This window comes from Giraffa tippelskirchi, chromosome 6 (genome assembly GCF_054371585.1).
Source record: "Giraffa tippelskirchi isolate mGirTip1 chromosome 6, T2T-mGirTip1v1.2.pri, whole genome shotgun sequence".
NCBI classification, from domain to species: domain Eukaryota; kingdom Metazoa; phylum Chordata; class Mammalia; order Artiodactyla; family Giraffidae; genus Giraffa; species Giraffa tippelskirchi.
The window spans coordinates 33707102-33722735 of NC_137280.1; the positions used below are offsets into that span (position 1 = coordinate 33707102).

At 38.7% G+C, this 15634-nt stretch overlaps 1 protein-coding gene across 16 annotated transcripts in view; it reads left to right on the forward strand.

The window, feature by feature from the left end:
* COLEC10 (collectin subfamily member 10) overlaps positions 1–13450 on the forward strand; it is a 484235-nt gene extending 470785 nt beyond the window's left edge. For all 16 annotated transcript variants that reach the window (XM_081505288.1, XM_081505278.1, XM_081505281.1 and 13 more), the window contains 3 exons: positions 4332–4385; positions 6159–6254; positions 9213–13450. In XM_081505288.1, the coding sequence (XP_081361414.1) occupies positions 4332–4385; positions 6159–6254; positions 9213–9604 (542 nt within the window). In that variant the 3' untranslated portion in view covers positions 9605–13450. The remainder of the gene's footprint in view (positions 1–4331; positions 4386–6158; positions 6255–9212) is intronic.
* The last annotated feature ends 2184 nt before the right edge of the window (positions 13451–15634 follow it).

Here is a 15634-nt window from a genome sequence, read left to right on the forward strand (position 1 = left end):
ACTTCAAGATTTCTGAGATGCAATCACATTATATAAGGTTAAGTTCTCAAGTATTGCCATAGAGATGAGCAGAAGTGGAGGGGGAGACTAAGTTATTGCAATGAACACATCCAGAATTCAAGACCTTCATTTGTCAGTGAGTTATTCTAGAGGTTGAACTTTCCTAGATTTAGATGTGTCAAATCTAGATGAGACTCCAACCAGGAGAGTTGAAGTTCATGACTTTGAGTCAAGTCTTAATCCTTCCATAGAATAAGACTAGATAACTCTTGAAGAGAGACAAGGGGAGGGTCGAAAACTGTTCTATGATTTTCTGAGCCTCAAAATGGATGAAGTCCCAAACATTGGAGAAGTAGTAGTCTGGAATGGATAGGGTTAACTAACCTTATCTTCTTCAGGCCGATTCCTTATTCAAACTCTTATGCTATGCGCCTAGTGCACACCTATCACTTTATTATCACTATGGCTTATGAACTTGTCTGTGTCATTCAATAGGCTATGAATTTCTGGAGGAAATGAATGGAAGGTATATCAGATCTATTTGTTTAAATACATATAAGTTGTATTTGGGAAAGCCTGCTTTTTAATCATTTTATTCTAATGTCTACTATAAAGGAGAAACTTTCTAAATGTTTATTACATTAAGAATGAAAAATAAATGATATATGTCATTTCCTGTGATGTGACTCTCTTTTCTACTCTTTATTTCTGTTAACTACTACTTTCCCTTAACATCAGTTTTCAACATTGGCCAAAGTCTTTTTCTCCTCTGAAAATTTATGAGCATGTCCTAGAATATTTTTGAAAATGGAGGTTCAGTGTTCTGGCTCACCTGGATTAATTTCATTTTTAATCCGTACTTTGAAATTTATTGTCCTCATCTTGTCGCTGGTCCTTCTAAATTTTTCACTGACTCAGATTAATTTCAACTTTCTGGGCTGACCTTAATGTTGTCACTTGAATGGAGAAGGTAGCTTTCTGTATGTCAATATTTTATTTCAGGAATAGGAAAGGATGATTTAGTATAGGTAAATTCAATCTCATGGCAAAATAGATGCTTTTACTTAAGGTTGATCCTCCTTTTACAATGAAAGTATTATGGTATTTTGTTTGTTTAAATGCAACCTCTGATTCTTCAACCTTAAGACAGTTAATACAGAGGTATTCTCACTTATGGGTCAAAATTAATTTTTATATGTGGCTTTAAACCAGATTTCATTTGAGGAAATAGACACAATGAGCTCACATCCACCATGAATTGGCTAACTACCTGGCATGCTTTCCTTTACTGTAACTCTGATTTAGTGCACAGAAGCAAACATGAGTTAAATACCCTTTACAAGTCAACCACAGACCTAATCCCATGACATTGTCTAATTTATCCTTCTTATGACTTTAGGCACCATCATTCTACTTTAAAAATGAAGAAATGGAAATTTAAAGGAATTAAGTAACTGGTCCATGTTTAGCTAGTAAGATGCCGAGTCAGCATTCAAACCCTGGTTGTTCAGATTTCTGTGGTTTTTCAGTCCACCATACTGTTTTGACTTTCCCATCTGTTAAAAAAAGGAATGGAAAGTAGTCACAGTGCTTACATCTTCTCAGAAAAAAATCTATGCATCAATTCAAGACTCTATTCCCCACATTCTTAAGATCCAGTTAAAGGCTGCTGCTTCAAAGAAGCCTTCCTTTCCTACTCTGATCCACAGTCATCTTTGCCTTCTCTGAATACCCACCAGGCATTCCCTTTATTTCTCTCTGTTAGGGAGTAATAGTGCTAGTGTCTCATCTCCTTGGTCTTTTATGTGCTCTTTGTTTTCCTTAAAAACCTAACATTTTGGCCATGCTGCACAGCTTATGGGATCCTACTTCCTCAACTAGGGATTGAACCAGCATCCTCAGCAGTGAAAGCATGGAGTCCCAGCCACTGGACCACCAGCGAAGTTCTCCAAAAGCCTATAATTTTCTAAAGCAAGTACTTTATGTATACTTTTTAAATGTTTATTATTGGACTTAGACCAGAACTAGGATCATAGCAGAACTAAAATCAATTTTCAACTCATGTTGAATTGAAAGAGATTCACATATAAAGAAAATAAACTATTTTTTTAATTAAAATATGAAGCCAGACTCATATGATCTTTCAAGTCCATATTGGTTTTGGTGATGATAAGACTTACATTACTTTCAACATTTTATAGCACTTTTTGAAGACTTTGCTTCCCTTCATTAAATTATTGGTTAAATTATTTGAAAAGCACCACAAACTGGGGAGTCAGAAGTTGTTGGGTTTTAATACCAGCACTGCTACTGAATGGTTGGATGTCCTTGAGTCATTTATTTTGCCTCCCTGACTCTTAGTTCCTTCAGTTGTTAGAATAAAGATAATGATAGCACCTAGTTCATTGGGTTTCGTATAATGATACCTTTAAAGTATCCAAACAATACTTGACAAATGATTGGCACTCAGCAAACATACACTCCCTTTCTTCCATTAACATTGTCTCAAATCTAGTCTTATCTTTTCCAGTTTACACATAAGGGAAATGCAGAGTTTTCAGGACACAGATCAGGTGTGTCCATATCAATCTTCCTTACCAGGATGCTCGGCATACTTTTATGCTTCTTTCCCAATTACACCTCTGCTGTACAGGGTCTACTACCTGGCTCCCATCTCCACCTGCTGAAACTCCAGCACCATCCCCTCAGGAGAGGCTTCCTTCATTCTTCCAGCTGGAGCACTATCTCTGCCAGCCCCCTCTAACATTGGAGAGAGTATTTTATCTCTGTTCATGGTTTCTCTTTCAATATTGATCACATTCCATTGTCATAGATTTCACCATTGTCTCATTTCATCTAAGCATAAGATTCAGAGACATTCCACTCCATACTCAAACTACGTTCAGAGTTTCAAGGAGCCCCCTCCTTTTATCTGGGGAGCTCATGAAGGTCTGGCATCACTGTAAAGAAAAGCGTCCATGTGGGTCAATTAGGAAAGGCTCAGAAAATCCTCGGGGCCCTGATCGGCATGAATTTCTGGATGATCGATGATCAATAACCAACACATACAGGACTCTTAATGAAAAGTGATCAGCAAAGACAGAATAGCTAATGGACAGGCAATATGGGGAATCCTTGGGGTTTTCCCTTTGGAAAAGGGAAGGAAAAGAAGGAATTAGGCAGAACCTCAATGCTGACTCCATTCCCCCTTACATTGTCGCCTCCGTTATTTACCGAACTCCTGGCCATATCATTGTCCTACAAGCGTAAACCTCATACTCTTCTCTAGCCTGTATGACCATCATCCTGTATTTATCCCCCTGGATTTTTTCTTATTCTTTTTCCAGATCTCCATTGAAGCATAAGCTCTCTTTTACTTCTATCAGAATCTTCTCTTTTGATTCCCCCAAAGTTCAGCCAAACATTTCCTCTTATAAATCAAAAGCTTTTGCTTTCAATTATAGTGTCTGATGTGGACTTCAAGAGCTTATTTTGAAGTGGAAAAAAAGTCAACTTTTTTTTCTTTTTGCTTTAACAATTCTGATTCTCAAATTTATTTTGTTGATGTCTCTAAGAAAAAGGTCACATACAAAAAAGAGCAGAAAGGAAAATTATCAACGTTGATATTTCAGTATAATATTTCTGACACAACTTTATATGATCAGTATTTGCATATATCACATCTCTTCCAAAAAGCATAAACTCTTTCAAGCCAAAAGTTTAATCTTGTCTCTCTTTATATCTTTTCAAAGTACCAAGCAAATGTTTTGTCTTGCATAGAGTAAGTAAATAGTATGTATTTGTTGAATTAAATTGAAAAAGCACAATACATGTTTTTGAAAATCCAAGGGCAAAGCCACATGGAAGAACTTGGGGGCATAATATAATAAATACACAGACACTGTGTTATGCTAATCAGTTGATTCAGATATGTAAAGCAATAGAACTTTAAAAATTAAAAACATGCAGAATATTGTATTAGCTTTGCCTAGAAGGCCACATTATAAAAACATGTTAGTGGGATAAATGACACAAAATTAAATGTTTATATATCCAGCTGGAATTCTGTATTCCATCTAATTAAATTATGACTTGTTTGATTAGTTGTACCTGTGCAGCCAACTCAAAACCAAATTATTTTTATAATATTAGTAAGTATTATTTGAAGATATTACAAATGAAGTTTAAAACCTCTTTCTTCTTATTTTAGGTATGTAAGATATTGTCTGCCTGATATAATTCTATTTCATTATATTTTATGCATTTAATTCTACTCATCAATAGTACTATTTTATTTAATTGTTCTTTTCATGGCTATTGTTTTTCTTCAGGTGACAAAGGGGAAAAGGGTTTGCCAGGAATACCTGGGGGAAAAGGCAAAGCAGGTATAATATGCTCATTTTTTTCTTTTTTAAATTAATTTTTATTTTAGTGTGGTTGCTTTACAATGTTGTATTAGTTTCTACTGTACAAAATGCAAAATGAATCAGCCACATCTTCTTTATCCATTCCTCTGTTGATAGATATTCATGTTGCTTTTCTTTTTAACTTTTAGCATCATTACAAAACTATTGGTCTCAAAAATAAATATATTTAATAGAAGAACAATAGCCTGTTCAGTGTGATTAACCTCCTTTTCCTTGGCCCAGAGGAAAGGAGGGAAGGAAATTCTCCTCTCTCTCTAGTGGTGACTTTTCAGGCCCCCCGGAAGGGGTGGACGGTTCATTCCACCTCTGCCACGCTTGCTTGAGGTAGCAAATCTAGTACATCAGGAAGCAGCCCTCATCCTCCTAGACCGAGAGGAAAATCCACAAGGGCCACAACAATAGGACCAGCAATAGACTCAGCCTTTCACCAGAGTCTCAACCAAACGTTGGCCCAGCATTTTGTCACCAGCAAACTGGCCTAATGAAGCGAGGCCTAGTGGTTACAGAACATGCGTCAGTGGCCTGGGAGCCTCTCCCTGATACTGAAAAGAGGACTCTTTCCAGTGCTTGATGCAGGGAAAGAAAGTAGCTCGTTCCTAGTAAGCTTCAATTATGTCCATCCATAAAGGTGTGAGTGTGTGCGTGCTTAGTTGCTCAGTTGTATCCGACTCTTTGTGACCCCATGGACTGTAGCCTGCGAAGTTTCTCTGTCCGTGGGATTTTTCCAGCAAGAATGCTGGAGTGCCTTGCCGTTTCCTCCTCCAGGGGATCTTCCCAACCCAAGGGATCAAACCCGCATCTCTTGCATCTCCTGCATTGGCAAGTGGATTCTCTACCACTGAGCCACCTGGGAAGCCCCTATTCATAAAGATGTAGAGAAGCCTAATTCTAAGAGCTGTTTTAAATTCCTTATATTTAACTGTGAATACGGATGAATAAAGGCACAGATTTTTTTTCCCCCTTTGGCTAGTAAAATTCATTTTTCTTTTCAACCCTCGGAGAAAAAAGCAAGTGGAAATGTTGACATGAAACATCCATTAAATAGGAAAAAAAAATCATTTGAACTTTACATCATTTTCCTTACAGTTTTTTCTCTGCCACATTATCAGTAGGTGATTCAAAAGGTAAATGAGTGAAGGGGAATTCGTGGCAGAAATTAAAATCATAGTTAATCCACAAATGTGACAACTTGCTCTTAAAATTATAAGATAAAACTATTTACAAGATTTAAACTTAGTCCTCAAAACATTAAGCTATACTCCAAATGGATAATCAGAATTAACATTAATTTTGTCATGAAAGGTTTCTCCCATCTTGGAAGAGTTATGTTAGCCAACAAACAATACAGTAACACAAGAGAAAACTAGAAATATGTTTTTAAAATGCTGTAAAGATTTTATTCTGAGACTGTAGAGATACGTTCTGTGTTCAACAAAAATGCCAAATGGTTCACAATATGTGAGCAGTGGTTTGTCATACTTACTGTTCTTTAAAAAAAAAAAAAACTGGTTTAGAACTCTGTTTTAACTCCTTCAAAATATTGTAAAAGATAAATTCTGAATTCCTGTATATTGGAAACCTTGTCTTTAATAAAAGACGAGAAGCATCGCCATTCACAGAAAGACATAGCTAGACTAGAAAAAGACAGTAAATATTGGGAAGAGAGCAGTTGCCCTTCTTATCCATTCTTCATGGGCATCAACATGAATTGACAGCTTTGTCATTTAAAAGGTACTGTCTGTGATTGTGGAAGATACCGAAAAGTTGTTGGACAACTAGACATCAGTGTGGCTCGCCTTAAGACTTCGATGAAGTTTGTCAAGAATGGTGAGTCTATTCTCGTTTGCTTTGTGCTATTTATCTATGAATTTATCTCTTTCTACATGGCAATTCTGGGATTTTCCTAGTTGTCTAGTGGTTAGAGCTCCGCCCTTCCATTGCAGGGGGCATGGTTTCGATCTCTGTTTGAGGAACCAAGATCTTGAATGTCACATGACCAAAATAAATAAATAAATACAATTTTAAAAATAAAATAATCTCTTTCTTAAAAAAACAAAAACAAACAAACCACTTCAATTCCAATATCCCTAGCAGGAACTAGGCAAAGGATTATTGAGATAGTGTCACCAGTTTAGAGATCTCTTAAAATCCTGATTATCCACTTACTCAAGTACACTTCAGGTCCTGTGGACATACATATGTGCATTCCTATAGGTAGAAAAGGGGATTTTAGTGAGAGAGGGAAAGGAAGAAAAGGCAGAGTTTGACTAGCTGGGCCTTAAGAAAAAAAGAGACAACAAGAGCCCAAAAACCAGCATCTTAGAAGATAAAAATAGTAATGAAAACAGTAGTTGCTTTGTTGATTACTTGCAATAATACTAATTTTTATGATTAGACTGAAGTTTAGAGATTACCTTGCCCATGCTGATGCTGCTAAGTCACTTCAGTCATGTCCGACTCTGCGCGACCCCATAGCCGGCAGCCCACCAGGCTCCGCCTTCCCTGGGATTCTCCAGGCAAGAACACTGGAGTGGGTTGCCATTTCCTTCTCCAATGCATGAAAGTGAAAAGTGAAAATGAAGTCGCTCAGTCGTGTCCAACTCTTCGTGACTCCATGGACTGCAGCCTACCAGGCTCCTCCGTCCATGGGATTTTCCAGGCAAGAGTACTGGAGTGGGTTGCCATTGCCTTTTCCATAGATACACGCTAATAAGCAGTGGAGGAAGGATTTGAATACAAGTTTCACTGACTCCTCTACCCTCAGTACAAACCAATGAGAACATTATGCATTTCTCTAAACTGTGCAATAGTCCATGTTAGCCATCTTTGTTTTCTCTCGTATTTCCCCAGGATGGTTAGCGTAAAACCCTTAAAGTGGGGCTTATGTGCTCTCTCCTGAGACAGTATGAATCAAAGAGCTGTTCTAGTTGTTGTCACAATTGCTTTCACTTTGTTTTACTTTTATTTATTGGATTGGCCAAATAGTTTATTTGGGGTTTTCCGTATAATAGTACAGAAATATTATAATCCAGTCATATTTATTTACATTAGTAGAGGCACACAAATGCTATCTTGTGTCCATCCTTATCTTGTAATACTAGAGCCATAGGAAATGTGTGATATTGATTAACCCTCAGTTATAAGTCTGGTTATATACATGATGCTGGGAAAGATTGAGGGCAGGAGGAGGAGGGGACGACAGAGGATGAGATGGCTGGATGGCATCATTGACTCAATGGACATGGTTTAGGTGGACTCCGGGAGTTGGTGATGGACAGGGAGGCCTGGCGTTCTGTGGTTCATGGGGTCGCAAAGAGTTGGACATGACTGAGCGACTGAACTGAACTGGACTGAACTGATAACCCGTATAGAAGATGCTGCTTCTGACCTGACTTTGACCCCAATGAATAAACCAAACTCCAGAGGTTTAACATAGTGCTATAGTTCTTAACATTTGAGTACTCATAGTTTTATTTGTAAATTTTAACTTATAGGCCCTGAAGTATATATTTATATACATGTGTGTGTGTGTTTGTGTGTGTGTGTGTGTGTGTGTGTGTGTGTGTGTGTTTGGACCACAAAGCCGAAAACATATATAGTGTATCATGATCTTGGGATAATACTGACTCCCTAATTCTGTCCTGAATCTTACTCAGAAGCTCAATCTACTTTATGTACCTGAAGTAAAGTATGTGTTGTTGTTCAGTTTGCTGAGTCCTGTCCAATTCCTTGCGACCCCATGGACTGCAGCACACCAGTCTTCCCTGTCCTTCACTGTCTCCCGGAGCTTGCTCAAACTCATGTCCATGGATTCACTGATGTCATCCAACCATCTCATTCTTTATGGCCCCCTTCTCTTCTTTCCTTCAATCTTTCCCATCATCAGGGTCTTTTCCAATGAGTCAGCTCTTCACATGAGGTGGTCAAAGTATTGGAGCTTCAGCTTCAGCATCAGTCCTTCCAATGAATATTCAGGATTGATTTCCTTTAGGATTGACTGATTTGATCTCCTTGCAGTCCAGAAGTGAAGTATAGACCATCTCAATTGATGCATATATTCACAATATAGGAATCTGGCCAGAAGTGGATGAAATTCTGTATTATTTCCGTATCAGTCCAATAAACTTTTACCACTTTCCTGCACTGTTGCAGGTACTGAGACTACAGAGTGACAAGGGCATGGTCATGGGTCTTAAGATGTTCACAAGCTTAAGAGATACACAATTAGGCTAAAATGTGTCGAGTGCTATGAAGTGAAGTGGTCAGTGGAAACACAGGGGAGAAAGCACATCAGCACCTGTCTCTGTCCAGGGGTAGTGGAAAGGCTCTTACAGGAGAAAGCATTTTGACTAAAATCTAAAGGATGGGTAGGAATTTGCCAGATAAAGCACCAAGAAGACTTTCCAGGCATGAAAGGCATGGAAGGGGAAGAGAGAAGGGCATGCTCATGGAACTGTAAGGGTAGCAAAAGCATAAACTAGGAGGGGAAAAATCGTCTGAGATGAGCTGGGTGACAGTTCACATAACACATCTTTGTCCAAATAGCTCTCTGCTTCACGTTGTGTGGTAAGTAAAGGAGGAAAGATGGGGGAGGACCAATGACAGGAGTTGGTTCTCCATTAGACAACTACAAAGGTGGACAAAACACTGAGGCAGTGCCTACCTCATGATAGGCAAAAGAATTGTTAAATCTTGAATAAATTAATTTAAATCTAGCAATATTATATACTTAGCTTTTCTCTGTTTGAGACAGATAATCACGTTCTTCTTTTCCTCACTGCGAAGTCATAGCAGGGATTAGGGAAACCGAAGAGAAATTCTACTACATCGTGCAGGAGGAGAAGAACTACAGGGAATCTCTGACCCACTGCCGCATCCGGGGTGGAATGCTGGCCATGCCCAAGGATGAAGCTGCCAACACGCTCCTGGCTGACTACGTCTCCAAGAGTGGCTTCTTCCGGGTGTTCATCGGGGTGAATGACCTTGAGAGGGAGGGTCAGTATGTGTTCACTGACAACACTCCCCTGCAGAACTACAGCAACTGGAAGGAGGGTGAGCCCAGCGACCCCTATGGCCACGAGGACTGTGTGGAGATGCTGAGCTCAGGCAGATGGAATGACACCGAGTGCCATCTTACCATGTACTTTGTCTGTGAATTCATCAAAAAGAAAAAGTAACTTCCCTCTCCCTACATGTTCGTCATTTCCCTGTGACTACCGTCGCTGTTATTTTTATCCATCCTTTTCTATTTACACTAAATTCATTCTGACTCCAGGCAAGTGAGAAATGCTAGACTAAATTTTGGGATCTTCATCGCCATGCTTATCCACGATGATTTTGATCATTTTCATACATGGTATGTTATTGATTCAATAGCTCATCAGGTTAGGGGTCCCAAGAGAGAGCTTGAATTACTCATTGTATAGGAGATGGTTGTCTACTTCTCAGATGGAATGCTCTCTTGATATTTGCTCTGTTGACTCTCTCTAAGGCCCTAAACCACTGTCCACATGGCCCAGTGGATGATGAATTGGACAGTGGGTTGAGGATGACTAGGCTCAAAGCCAGATATATGAGAAGGCTTCTATTAGTAATGTCAAAGTATTATCTGTCTTTGAACCCAAGGTCCCCAGTTCTTTGACCAGTCACCAACCATGGCCATAGCCACACTCGCAAGGTCCTCTCTTTGCACAGACATAGAAATACTTTAACCTTAAGCCTCTATATGAAGACCTTTTAGCCTAGTGACCTATTCTAGGCCATATGGAATCATGTAGTTAAATTTTATGCTTCTGATTGACAGCCTTCACTGAAGTATACCAAACATGGGCCACCTTTCTGTACACCCACAACTTAATCCCAGGCCTCCAGATATGATCTGAGGAAAAGGGAACTCTAGAAATTGAAAAGATAAAAAGAGAAACAAATATTGTATATTAATGCATGTATGTGGAATCTAGAAAAATGGTACAGATGAATCTATTTACAGGGCAGCAATAGAGATGCAGATGTGATGAACAGTCATGTGGAAATGGGGAAGAGGGAGTGAGGATGAATTGGGAGATGTGGATTGATGTATTTCCACTGCCATGTGTAACACATATAGCTAGTGGGAAGCAGCTGTATAGCACAGGGAGCTCAGCTCAGTGCTCTACGGTGACCTGGACAGGTAGGAGAGGGGAAGGGAGGGGGTTCCAAAAGGTAGGGCATATATGTATGCATATAGCTGATGTACTTGGTGTATAGCAGAAACTAACACGACATCGCAAAGCAACTATACAGCCCCGCCCAAAAAGGAACCCTCCCAAAAGAGAAAAGGTTAGTTCCCAAACAATATTATTTGTAATCTTATGCTAAGATGACCTCCTTCTATTAAAATGTCTCCATTTTTTCCTCATCTTAGGCTTATCCATAGCAACTTTCCTTCTCTTGGGCATGGGGAATGAGGGAAAGAGTTTGTGAAGAGAACTCGGGAAACTTCATAGTTCTATTAACATCATGTCTCTAAGGTCTTTGTCTGCCTCTAGTATATCACTCATGGTGACATTTCATGGCAGGTGCTTTATTCTCTGTAACTGTATGTTGTAAGAACCTCACATCAGTGGTGCCTTCCTATGACATCACAAGATGTCATTTCCTATGATGTCATTTCCTATGACATTTTCCCTATGATATCACAACAATGTGTCAAGTATGGCATTTGGAACATGCCTAAGACTCACCTATATTATAATACTAAGCTGGTAAAATTCTACTTTGAACTGCGATCAAACCTCAAAACAGCTCTCATTTGAAATTTAAAACTAAAAGTTCAGCCAAAGCCTAGATTATCCCCTTGTAAACTGCTGCTCCACTTATAGTTTGTGGCATATAATTAGACTGTTTAAAATGCTGGCAAAACAGTTAATGAAGTAAGAGAAACAGATAAACAACATATGTTCACCTTAAACCATCTGTTCATGATTTCAACCATGACCAACTGGTTATGAGAATGGATTTAATTAGGTTATTTCCGTGAATGTTTCAAGGGTCACAAACTCAGGTCCTACAGGGGCCACACAGATGACATAAATAAATGAAGTGGTACAGGTGGGGACCCTGGTACACTGAACACAGATTGCCCTCCTAAAGAAACCAGCTGCTTCTCAGTCGTTGCTATTTTTGCTATGAAGGACCCAGTGCCACTACATGGTCTGATATTTAAGAGAAGTCAGAAAGCTGGAAATTTGTAAGACAGTTTTCTCTTTTTAAAAGTTGGTGACTCATGATTCTTAATCTAAATTCTAAATCATATAAAACAGTCTGCTAGCCAAAATTGTGACCTCTCCACTTCTCACCTCTGAAAAAAAGTTCTGAAGTTTCTAACTATATAGTAGGTCATTATGACACAGTGATGTCAAAGTCAAGGTCTCCCATTTATACCGCATTCAATTCAGCTCCAAAGTCAAGGCCAGCCATTTATGCCACATTCAGTTCAACTCAATAACAGGAATTAGGTCAATGTTTATCATTCATCAGATTAATAAACTAGTTATGGATTCAGACTTTTGAGAATATGGCACATTTTGAAGGCAGAGCAATTAAATCAGAATGACAAAGCAAGACATCAGATCAAAGTCAGGATCCTTGGGTAGAATACTAGCCAAGAGTTTGAGGAACAAGAGTCTAGAAATACTTCAGTAGGTAGGTTTAGTTGCTAAGTTGTGTCCAACTCATGTGACCCCATGGACTGTGTAACCCGCTAGGCTCCTCTGTCCATGGGGTTCTCCAGGCAAGAATAGTGGAGTGGGTTGCCATGTCCTCCTCCAGAGGATCTTCCTGACCTAGAGATTGAACCTGGGTCTCCTGTATTGCAGGCAGACTCTCTACCAAATGAGCCACCAGGGATGGCTTACAGGATGAGAAAATAGAGAGGGAACAGACACTAAACATTGCCCACAAGCAGCTCACATTGGGACCCATATTCTGAGTTGTTCTAAGCTCTCCTAAGTATGAATATTAATTATGTACTGTCAACACTATTCTTATTTCTCTTATGATCTTTGTAAATAATAACAACATTTCTCTCAATAACTCATCTTTGCTGCCAATGCTTCCAAGAGAAGATGACAGAGTTTCAGTGAATAGGATTAATCCTGCAATCTTGCCTGGGAGAAATTTTGAAGACACCACACACTTGATTAGATTTTCAGTGAAACTTACTTTGTGCTTACAAAATAAATGCCCTCACATATTTATTTCCATGTAATCCTGATAAACTCCAAGTATGAAGGGCAGACACTTTTAATGCTGTCTTCCCAAAGAGAATACTGAGATCCCGGGAAGCTAAGCAATTTACCAAAATCAATTTGTGAGAAAAGCAGAACTCCACCCTGCTGACTGAAGCTCTCAATCCAGTGTTCTCTCCTGATTTTACTCTTATTTTGAAGGGAATTTCATCCATGATTCTCTTGTGATAACAGAGGCTCAGATAATCTCTCTCGATTACTTTCCGAAGTTAAAGATCAGGGCTAACTAACAGAGATGCTAGGAATTGAAATGTGCATTACAAATATGGTACGCACAGGCTTCTCTTTAAATTTGAGAATGTCTACATATGTCATTAATGTTGAGGAGGTGACAGTGCAGTATCACTATAGTTTTGCAGATAACTTACAGGGATAACTATAGGGAAAGCAAAACAAATATCTTAAAGACATGATACAAATGAACTTATTTAGAAAATAGAAGCAGACTCACGGACCTAGAGAATGAACTTATGGTTGCCGGGGTGAGGGAAGGATAGGGGAAGGGACAGTTAGGGAGTCTGCGGTGGAGAGATACACAATGCTCTATTTAAAATGGATAACCAACAAGGACCTACTGTATAGCAAAGGGAACTCTGCTCAAGTTGTGTGGCACCCTGAATGGGAGAGGAGCTTGGGGGAGAATGGATATATGTATATGTGTGGCTGAGTCCCTTTGCTGTCCACCTGAGCTATCACAACGTTGTTAGTCAGCTATACTCCAATATAAAACAAAAAGTTTAAAAATATAAAATGAGCAAGTAATTATTTGTCCCATAAAATAATTCAGTAGAGAGTTTCCTTAAATAGCATTTAAAATAAATTTCATTCTCAAAAGTTAACGGTTTATTCGACTTTTCAGGAATACAGTTGAGCATTTCCCAAGGATGATACAAAGGTTCCAGGGGATGAAAATTAAAAATTTTTTCACAGCTGCACAACACTGCCTTCTCAAAGCAACATATTCTATAACTAGCCAAGAGGAAAGAGCTTATGTCCAGAGTCATCGCCTAAACGCAGTAAAAAGGTATACATCCTGTGTTGAGAGACATATAACAAACATTGATTACACTTTGGATGATTCACCTATAAAAACTACTGGTATTAAAACAAATGTATTTTTTCCTGCAAAGATGTATGTTGCCCAAATATGAACTGCTTTGATTGTTATTAACCAATTAATTTTCAGATTTCTGGATTGCATACCTGGAGACATAAAACATCTCTGGAATAAGAAAAGTTAACAAAATAGCAGTACCCACTGTATTTGCCACACTTATGGTATACATACATTTTTCATATGAGACTTTCTTTTACTGCCCCCAAACAGATGACCATAAAGTCCATATCTGATGGGTTTTGGTAATTTGCTAACCCCATTTGAATTCTTTTTCTTATAGTGAACTAAAATACTTCCCTCTGATTTCCATCTGTCTTTCTGCTGTTTATAACTCTGAGAGGCCTGGCCCTGAGACAAGCTAGGGTAGGCTCCTAATGAAAATACAAATCAGGGCAGGAGAACTGTGCTCACTCTGGCACTGGTTACTAAGGTGAATATCAAGTTTTGCACATTTCTCTAAACCTAGATGGTATGCCCTACACCCAGTGAATTCAGATTTTGTTGGTGAGGCATTAGAGGCACAGATAAAGAGTAGAACTGAGATTCAAAGTCATGTGGGCATCTCAATTATAACTAATCTATTTATTGGATTGGCTAAATAGTTATTTTGGGTTTTTCTGTAAGATGTTACAAAAACCCTGGATGAGCTTCTTGGCCAACCCAGTATTAAGAGAAGGTATATGGTGGACAGGCTTAAACCCCAAGAGAGGAGGCTATTAAGAGGTCAATGATTTGGTAAGACCTCATTGAGTAGGTTCAGGGCAGGTGTCCAGTGCCAGTGGTATGAACTCCAGGTCAGAGTCCAGATGTATTAAAATGTACATGGTGAACAATTGACTTAGGTGGAGAGTAGAGTTCACTAACTCATTAATTCACCAAATATACTTAAGGAGCGTTTACTATGGTATGAGGGCTAGAGGCACAATGAAAAAGAAGACAGATCAGATTTCTAGCCTCATGAACAGAACTCTCCTCCCGCTCATTGAACATCAAAGCTACCATACTGAAGCCAAAAGGTTAATCCATTGTTGGGGATGGAATATATAAACCTATTCTATTTTTACTCCTACTTCCTCTTCAACGTAACACCTCTTCAAAATTATACTGAAACAATTTGGACACGGAGACTTTTTTGATAAAAGTACCACATTACAATTTCTTGAAGAGCAGCATTGACATATCTTTTCAAATGCATTTTTACATTCCTATAGGCTGACTAACTTTGATGTGAACAAGAAGTTTCTGCATCATTGAGGATGCTCACCCACACCTCTTCCTTACAAGACAGAATATATCCTTGTGCCTGTGCTTGGATGAATATTGACCCCTGATAAATGTTCCTCCACATTATTTTCTTCTGGTGACCTACACCAACATTCAATGAAACCCAGATTTGCCACAGATTGTCACTTTCATAATAAACACAGGTAGGAAGAAGGGAGAAGGGAATTAGACGTTTTATAGTTTATTAAAACATGAATACATTGAATGAATCACCATGTTGGCATCTGCAGCTGGAAAGTAGGACAGATCAAACTGTGTCCATACAATTTTAAAATCTATATAATACTTTGGCTGATGTATTTTTCACTTTAAAACCCTTACACAGGCTAATTTATCAAGGGTTAATTAAGCCTTATTCTTTGTGCGAATCTGGTTGGTGGGCTTTTGGGGGAGGTGATAGAGATGAAGATTGTCTACAACCCATCCTCTGATATATTTGTAGGATGTCAGTTGGGAAGAGTAATCATAAACTCCATCACAATATGTGAAAAGCCAAGATACAGAAACATTTCTTAAGT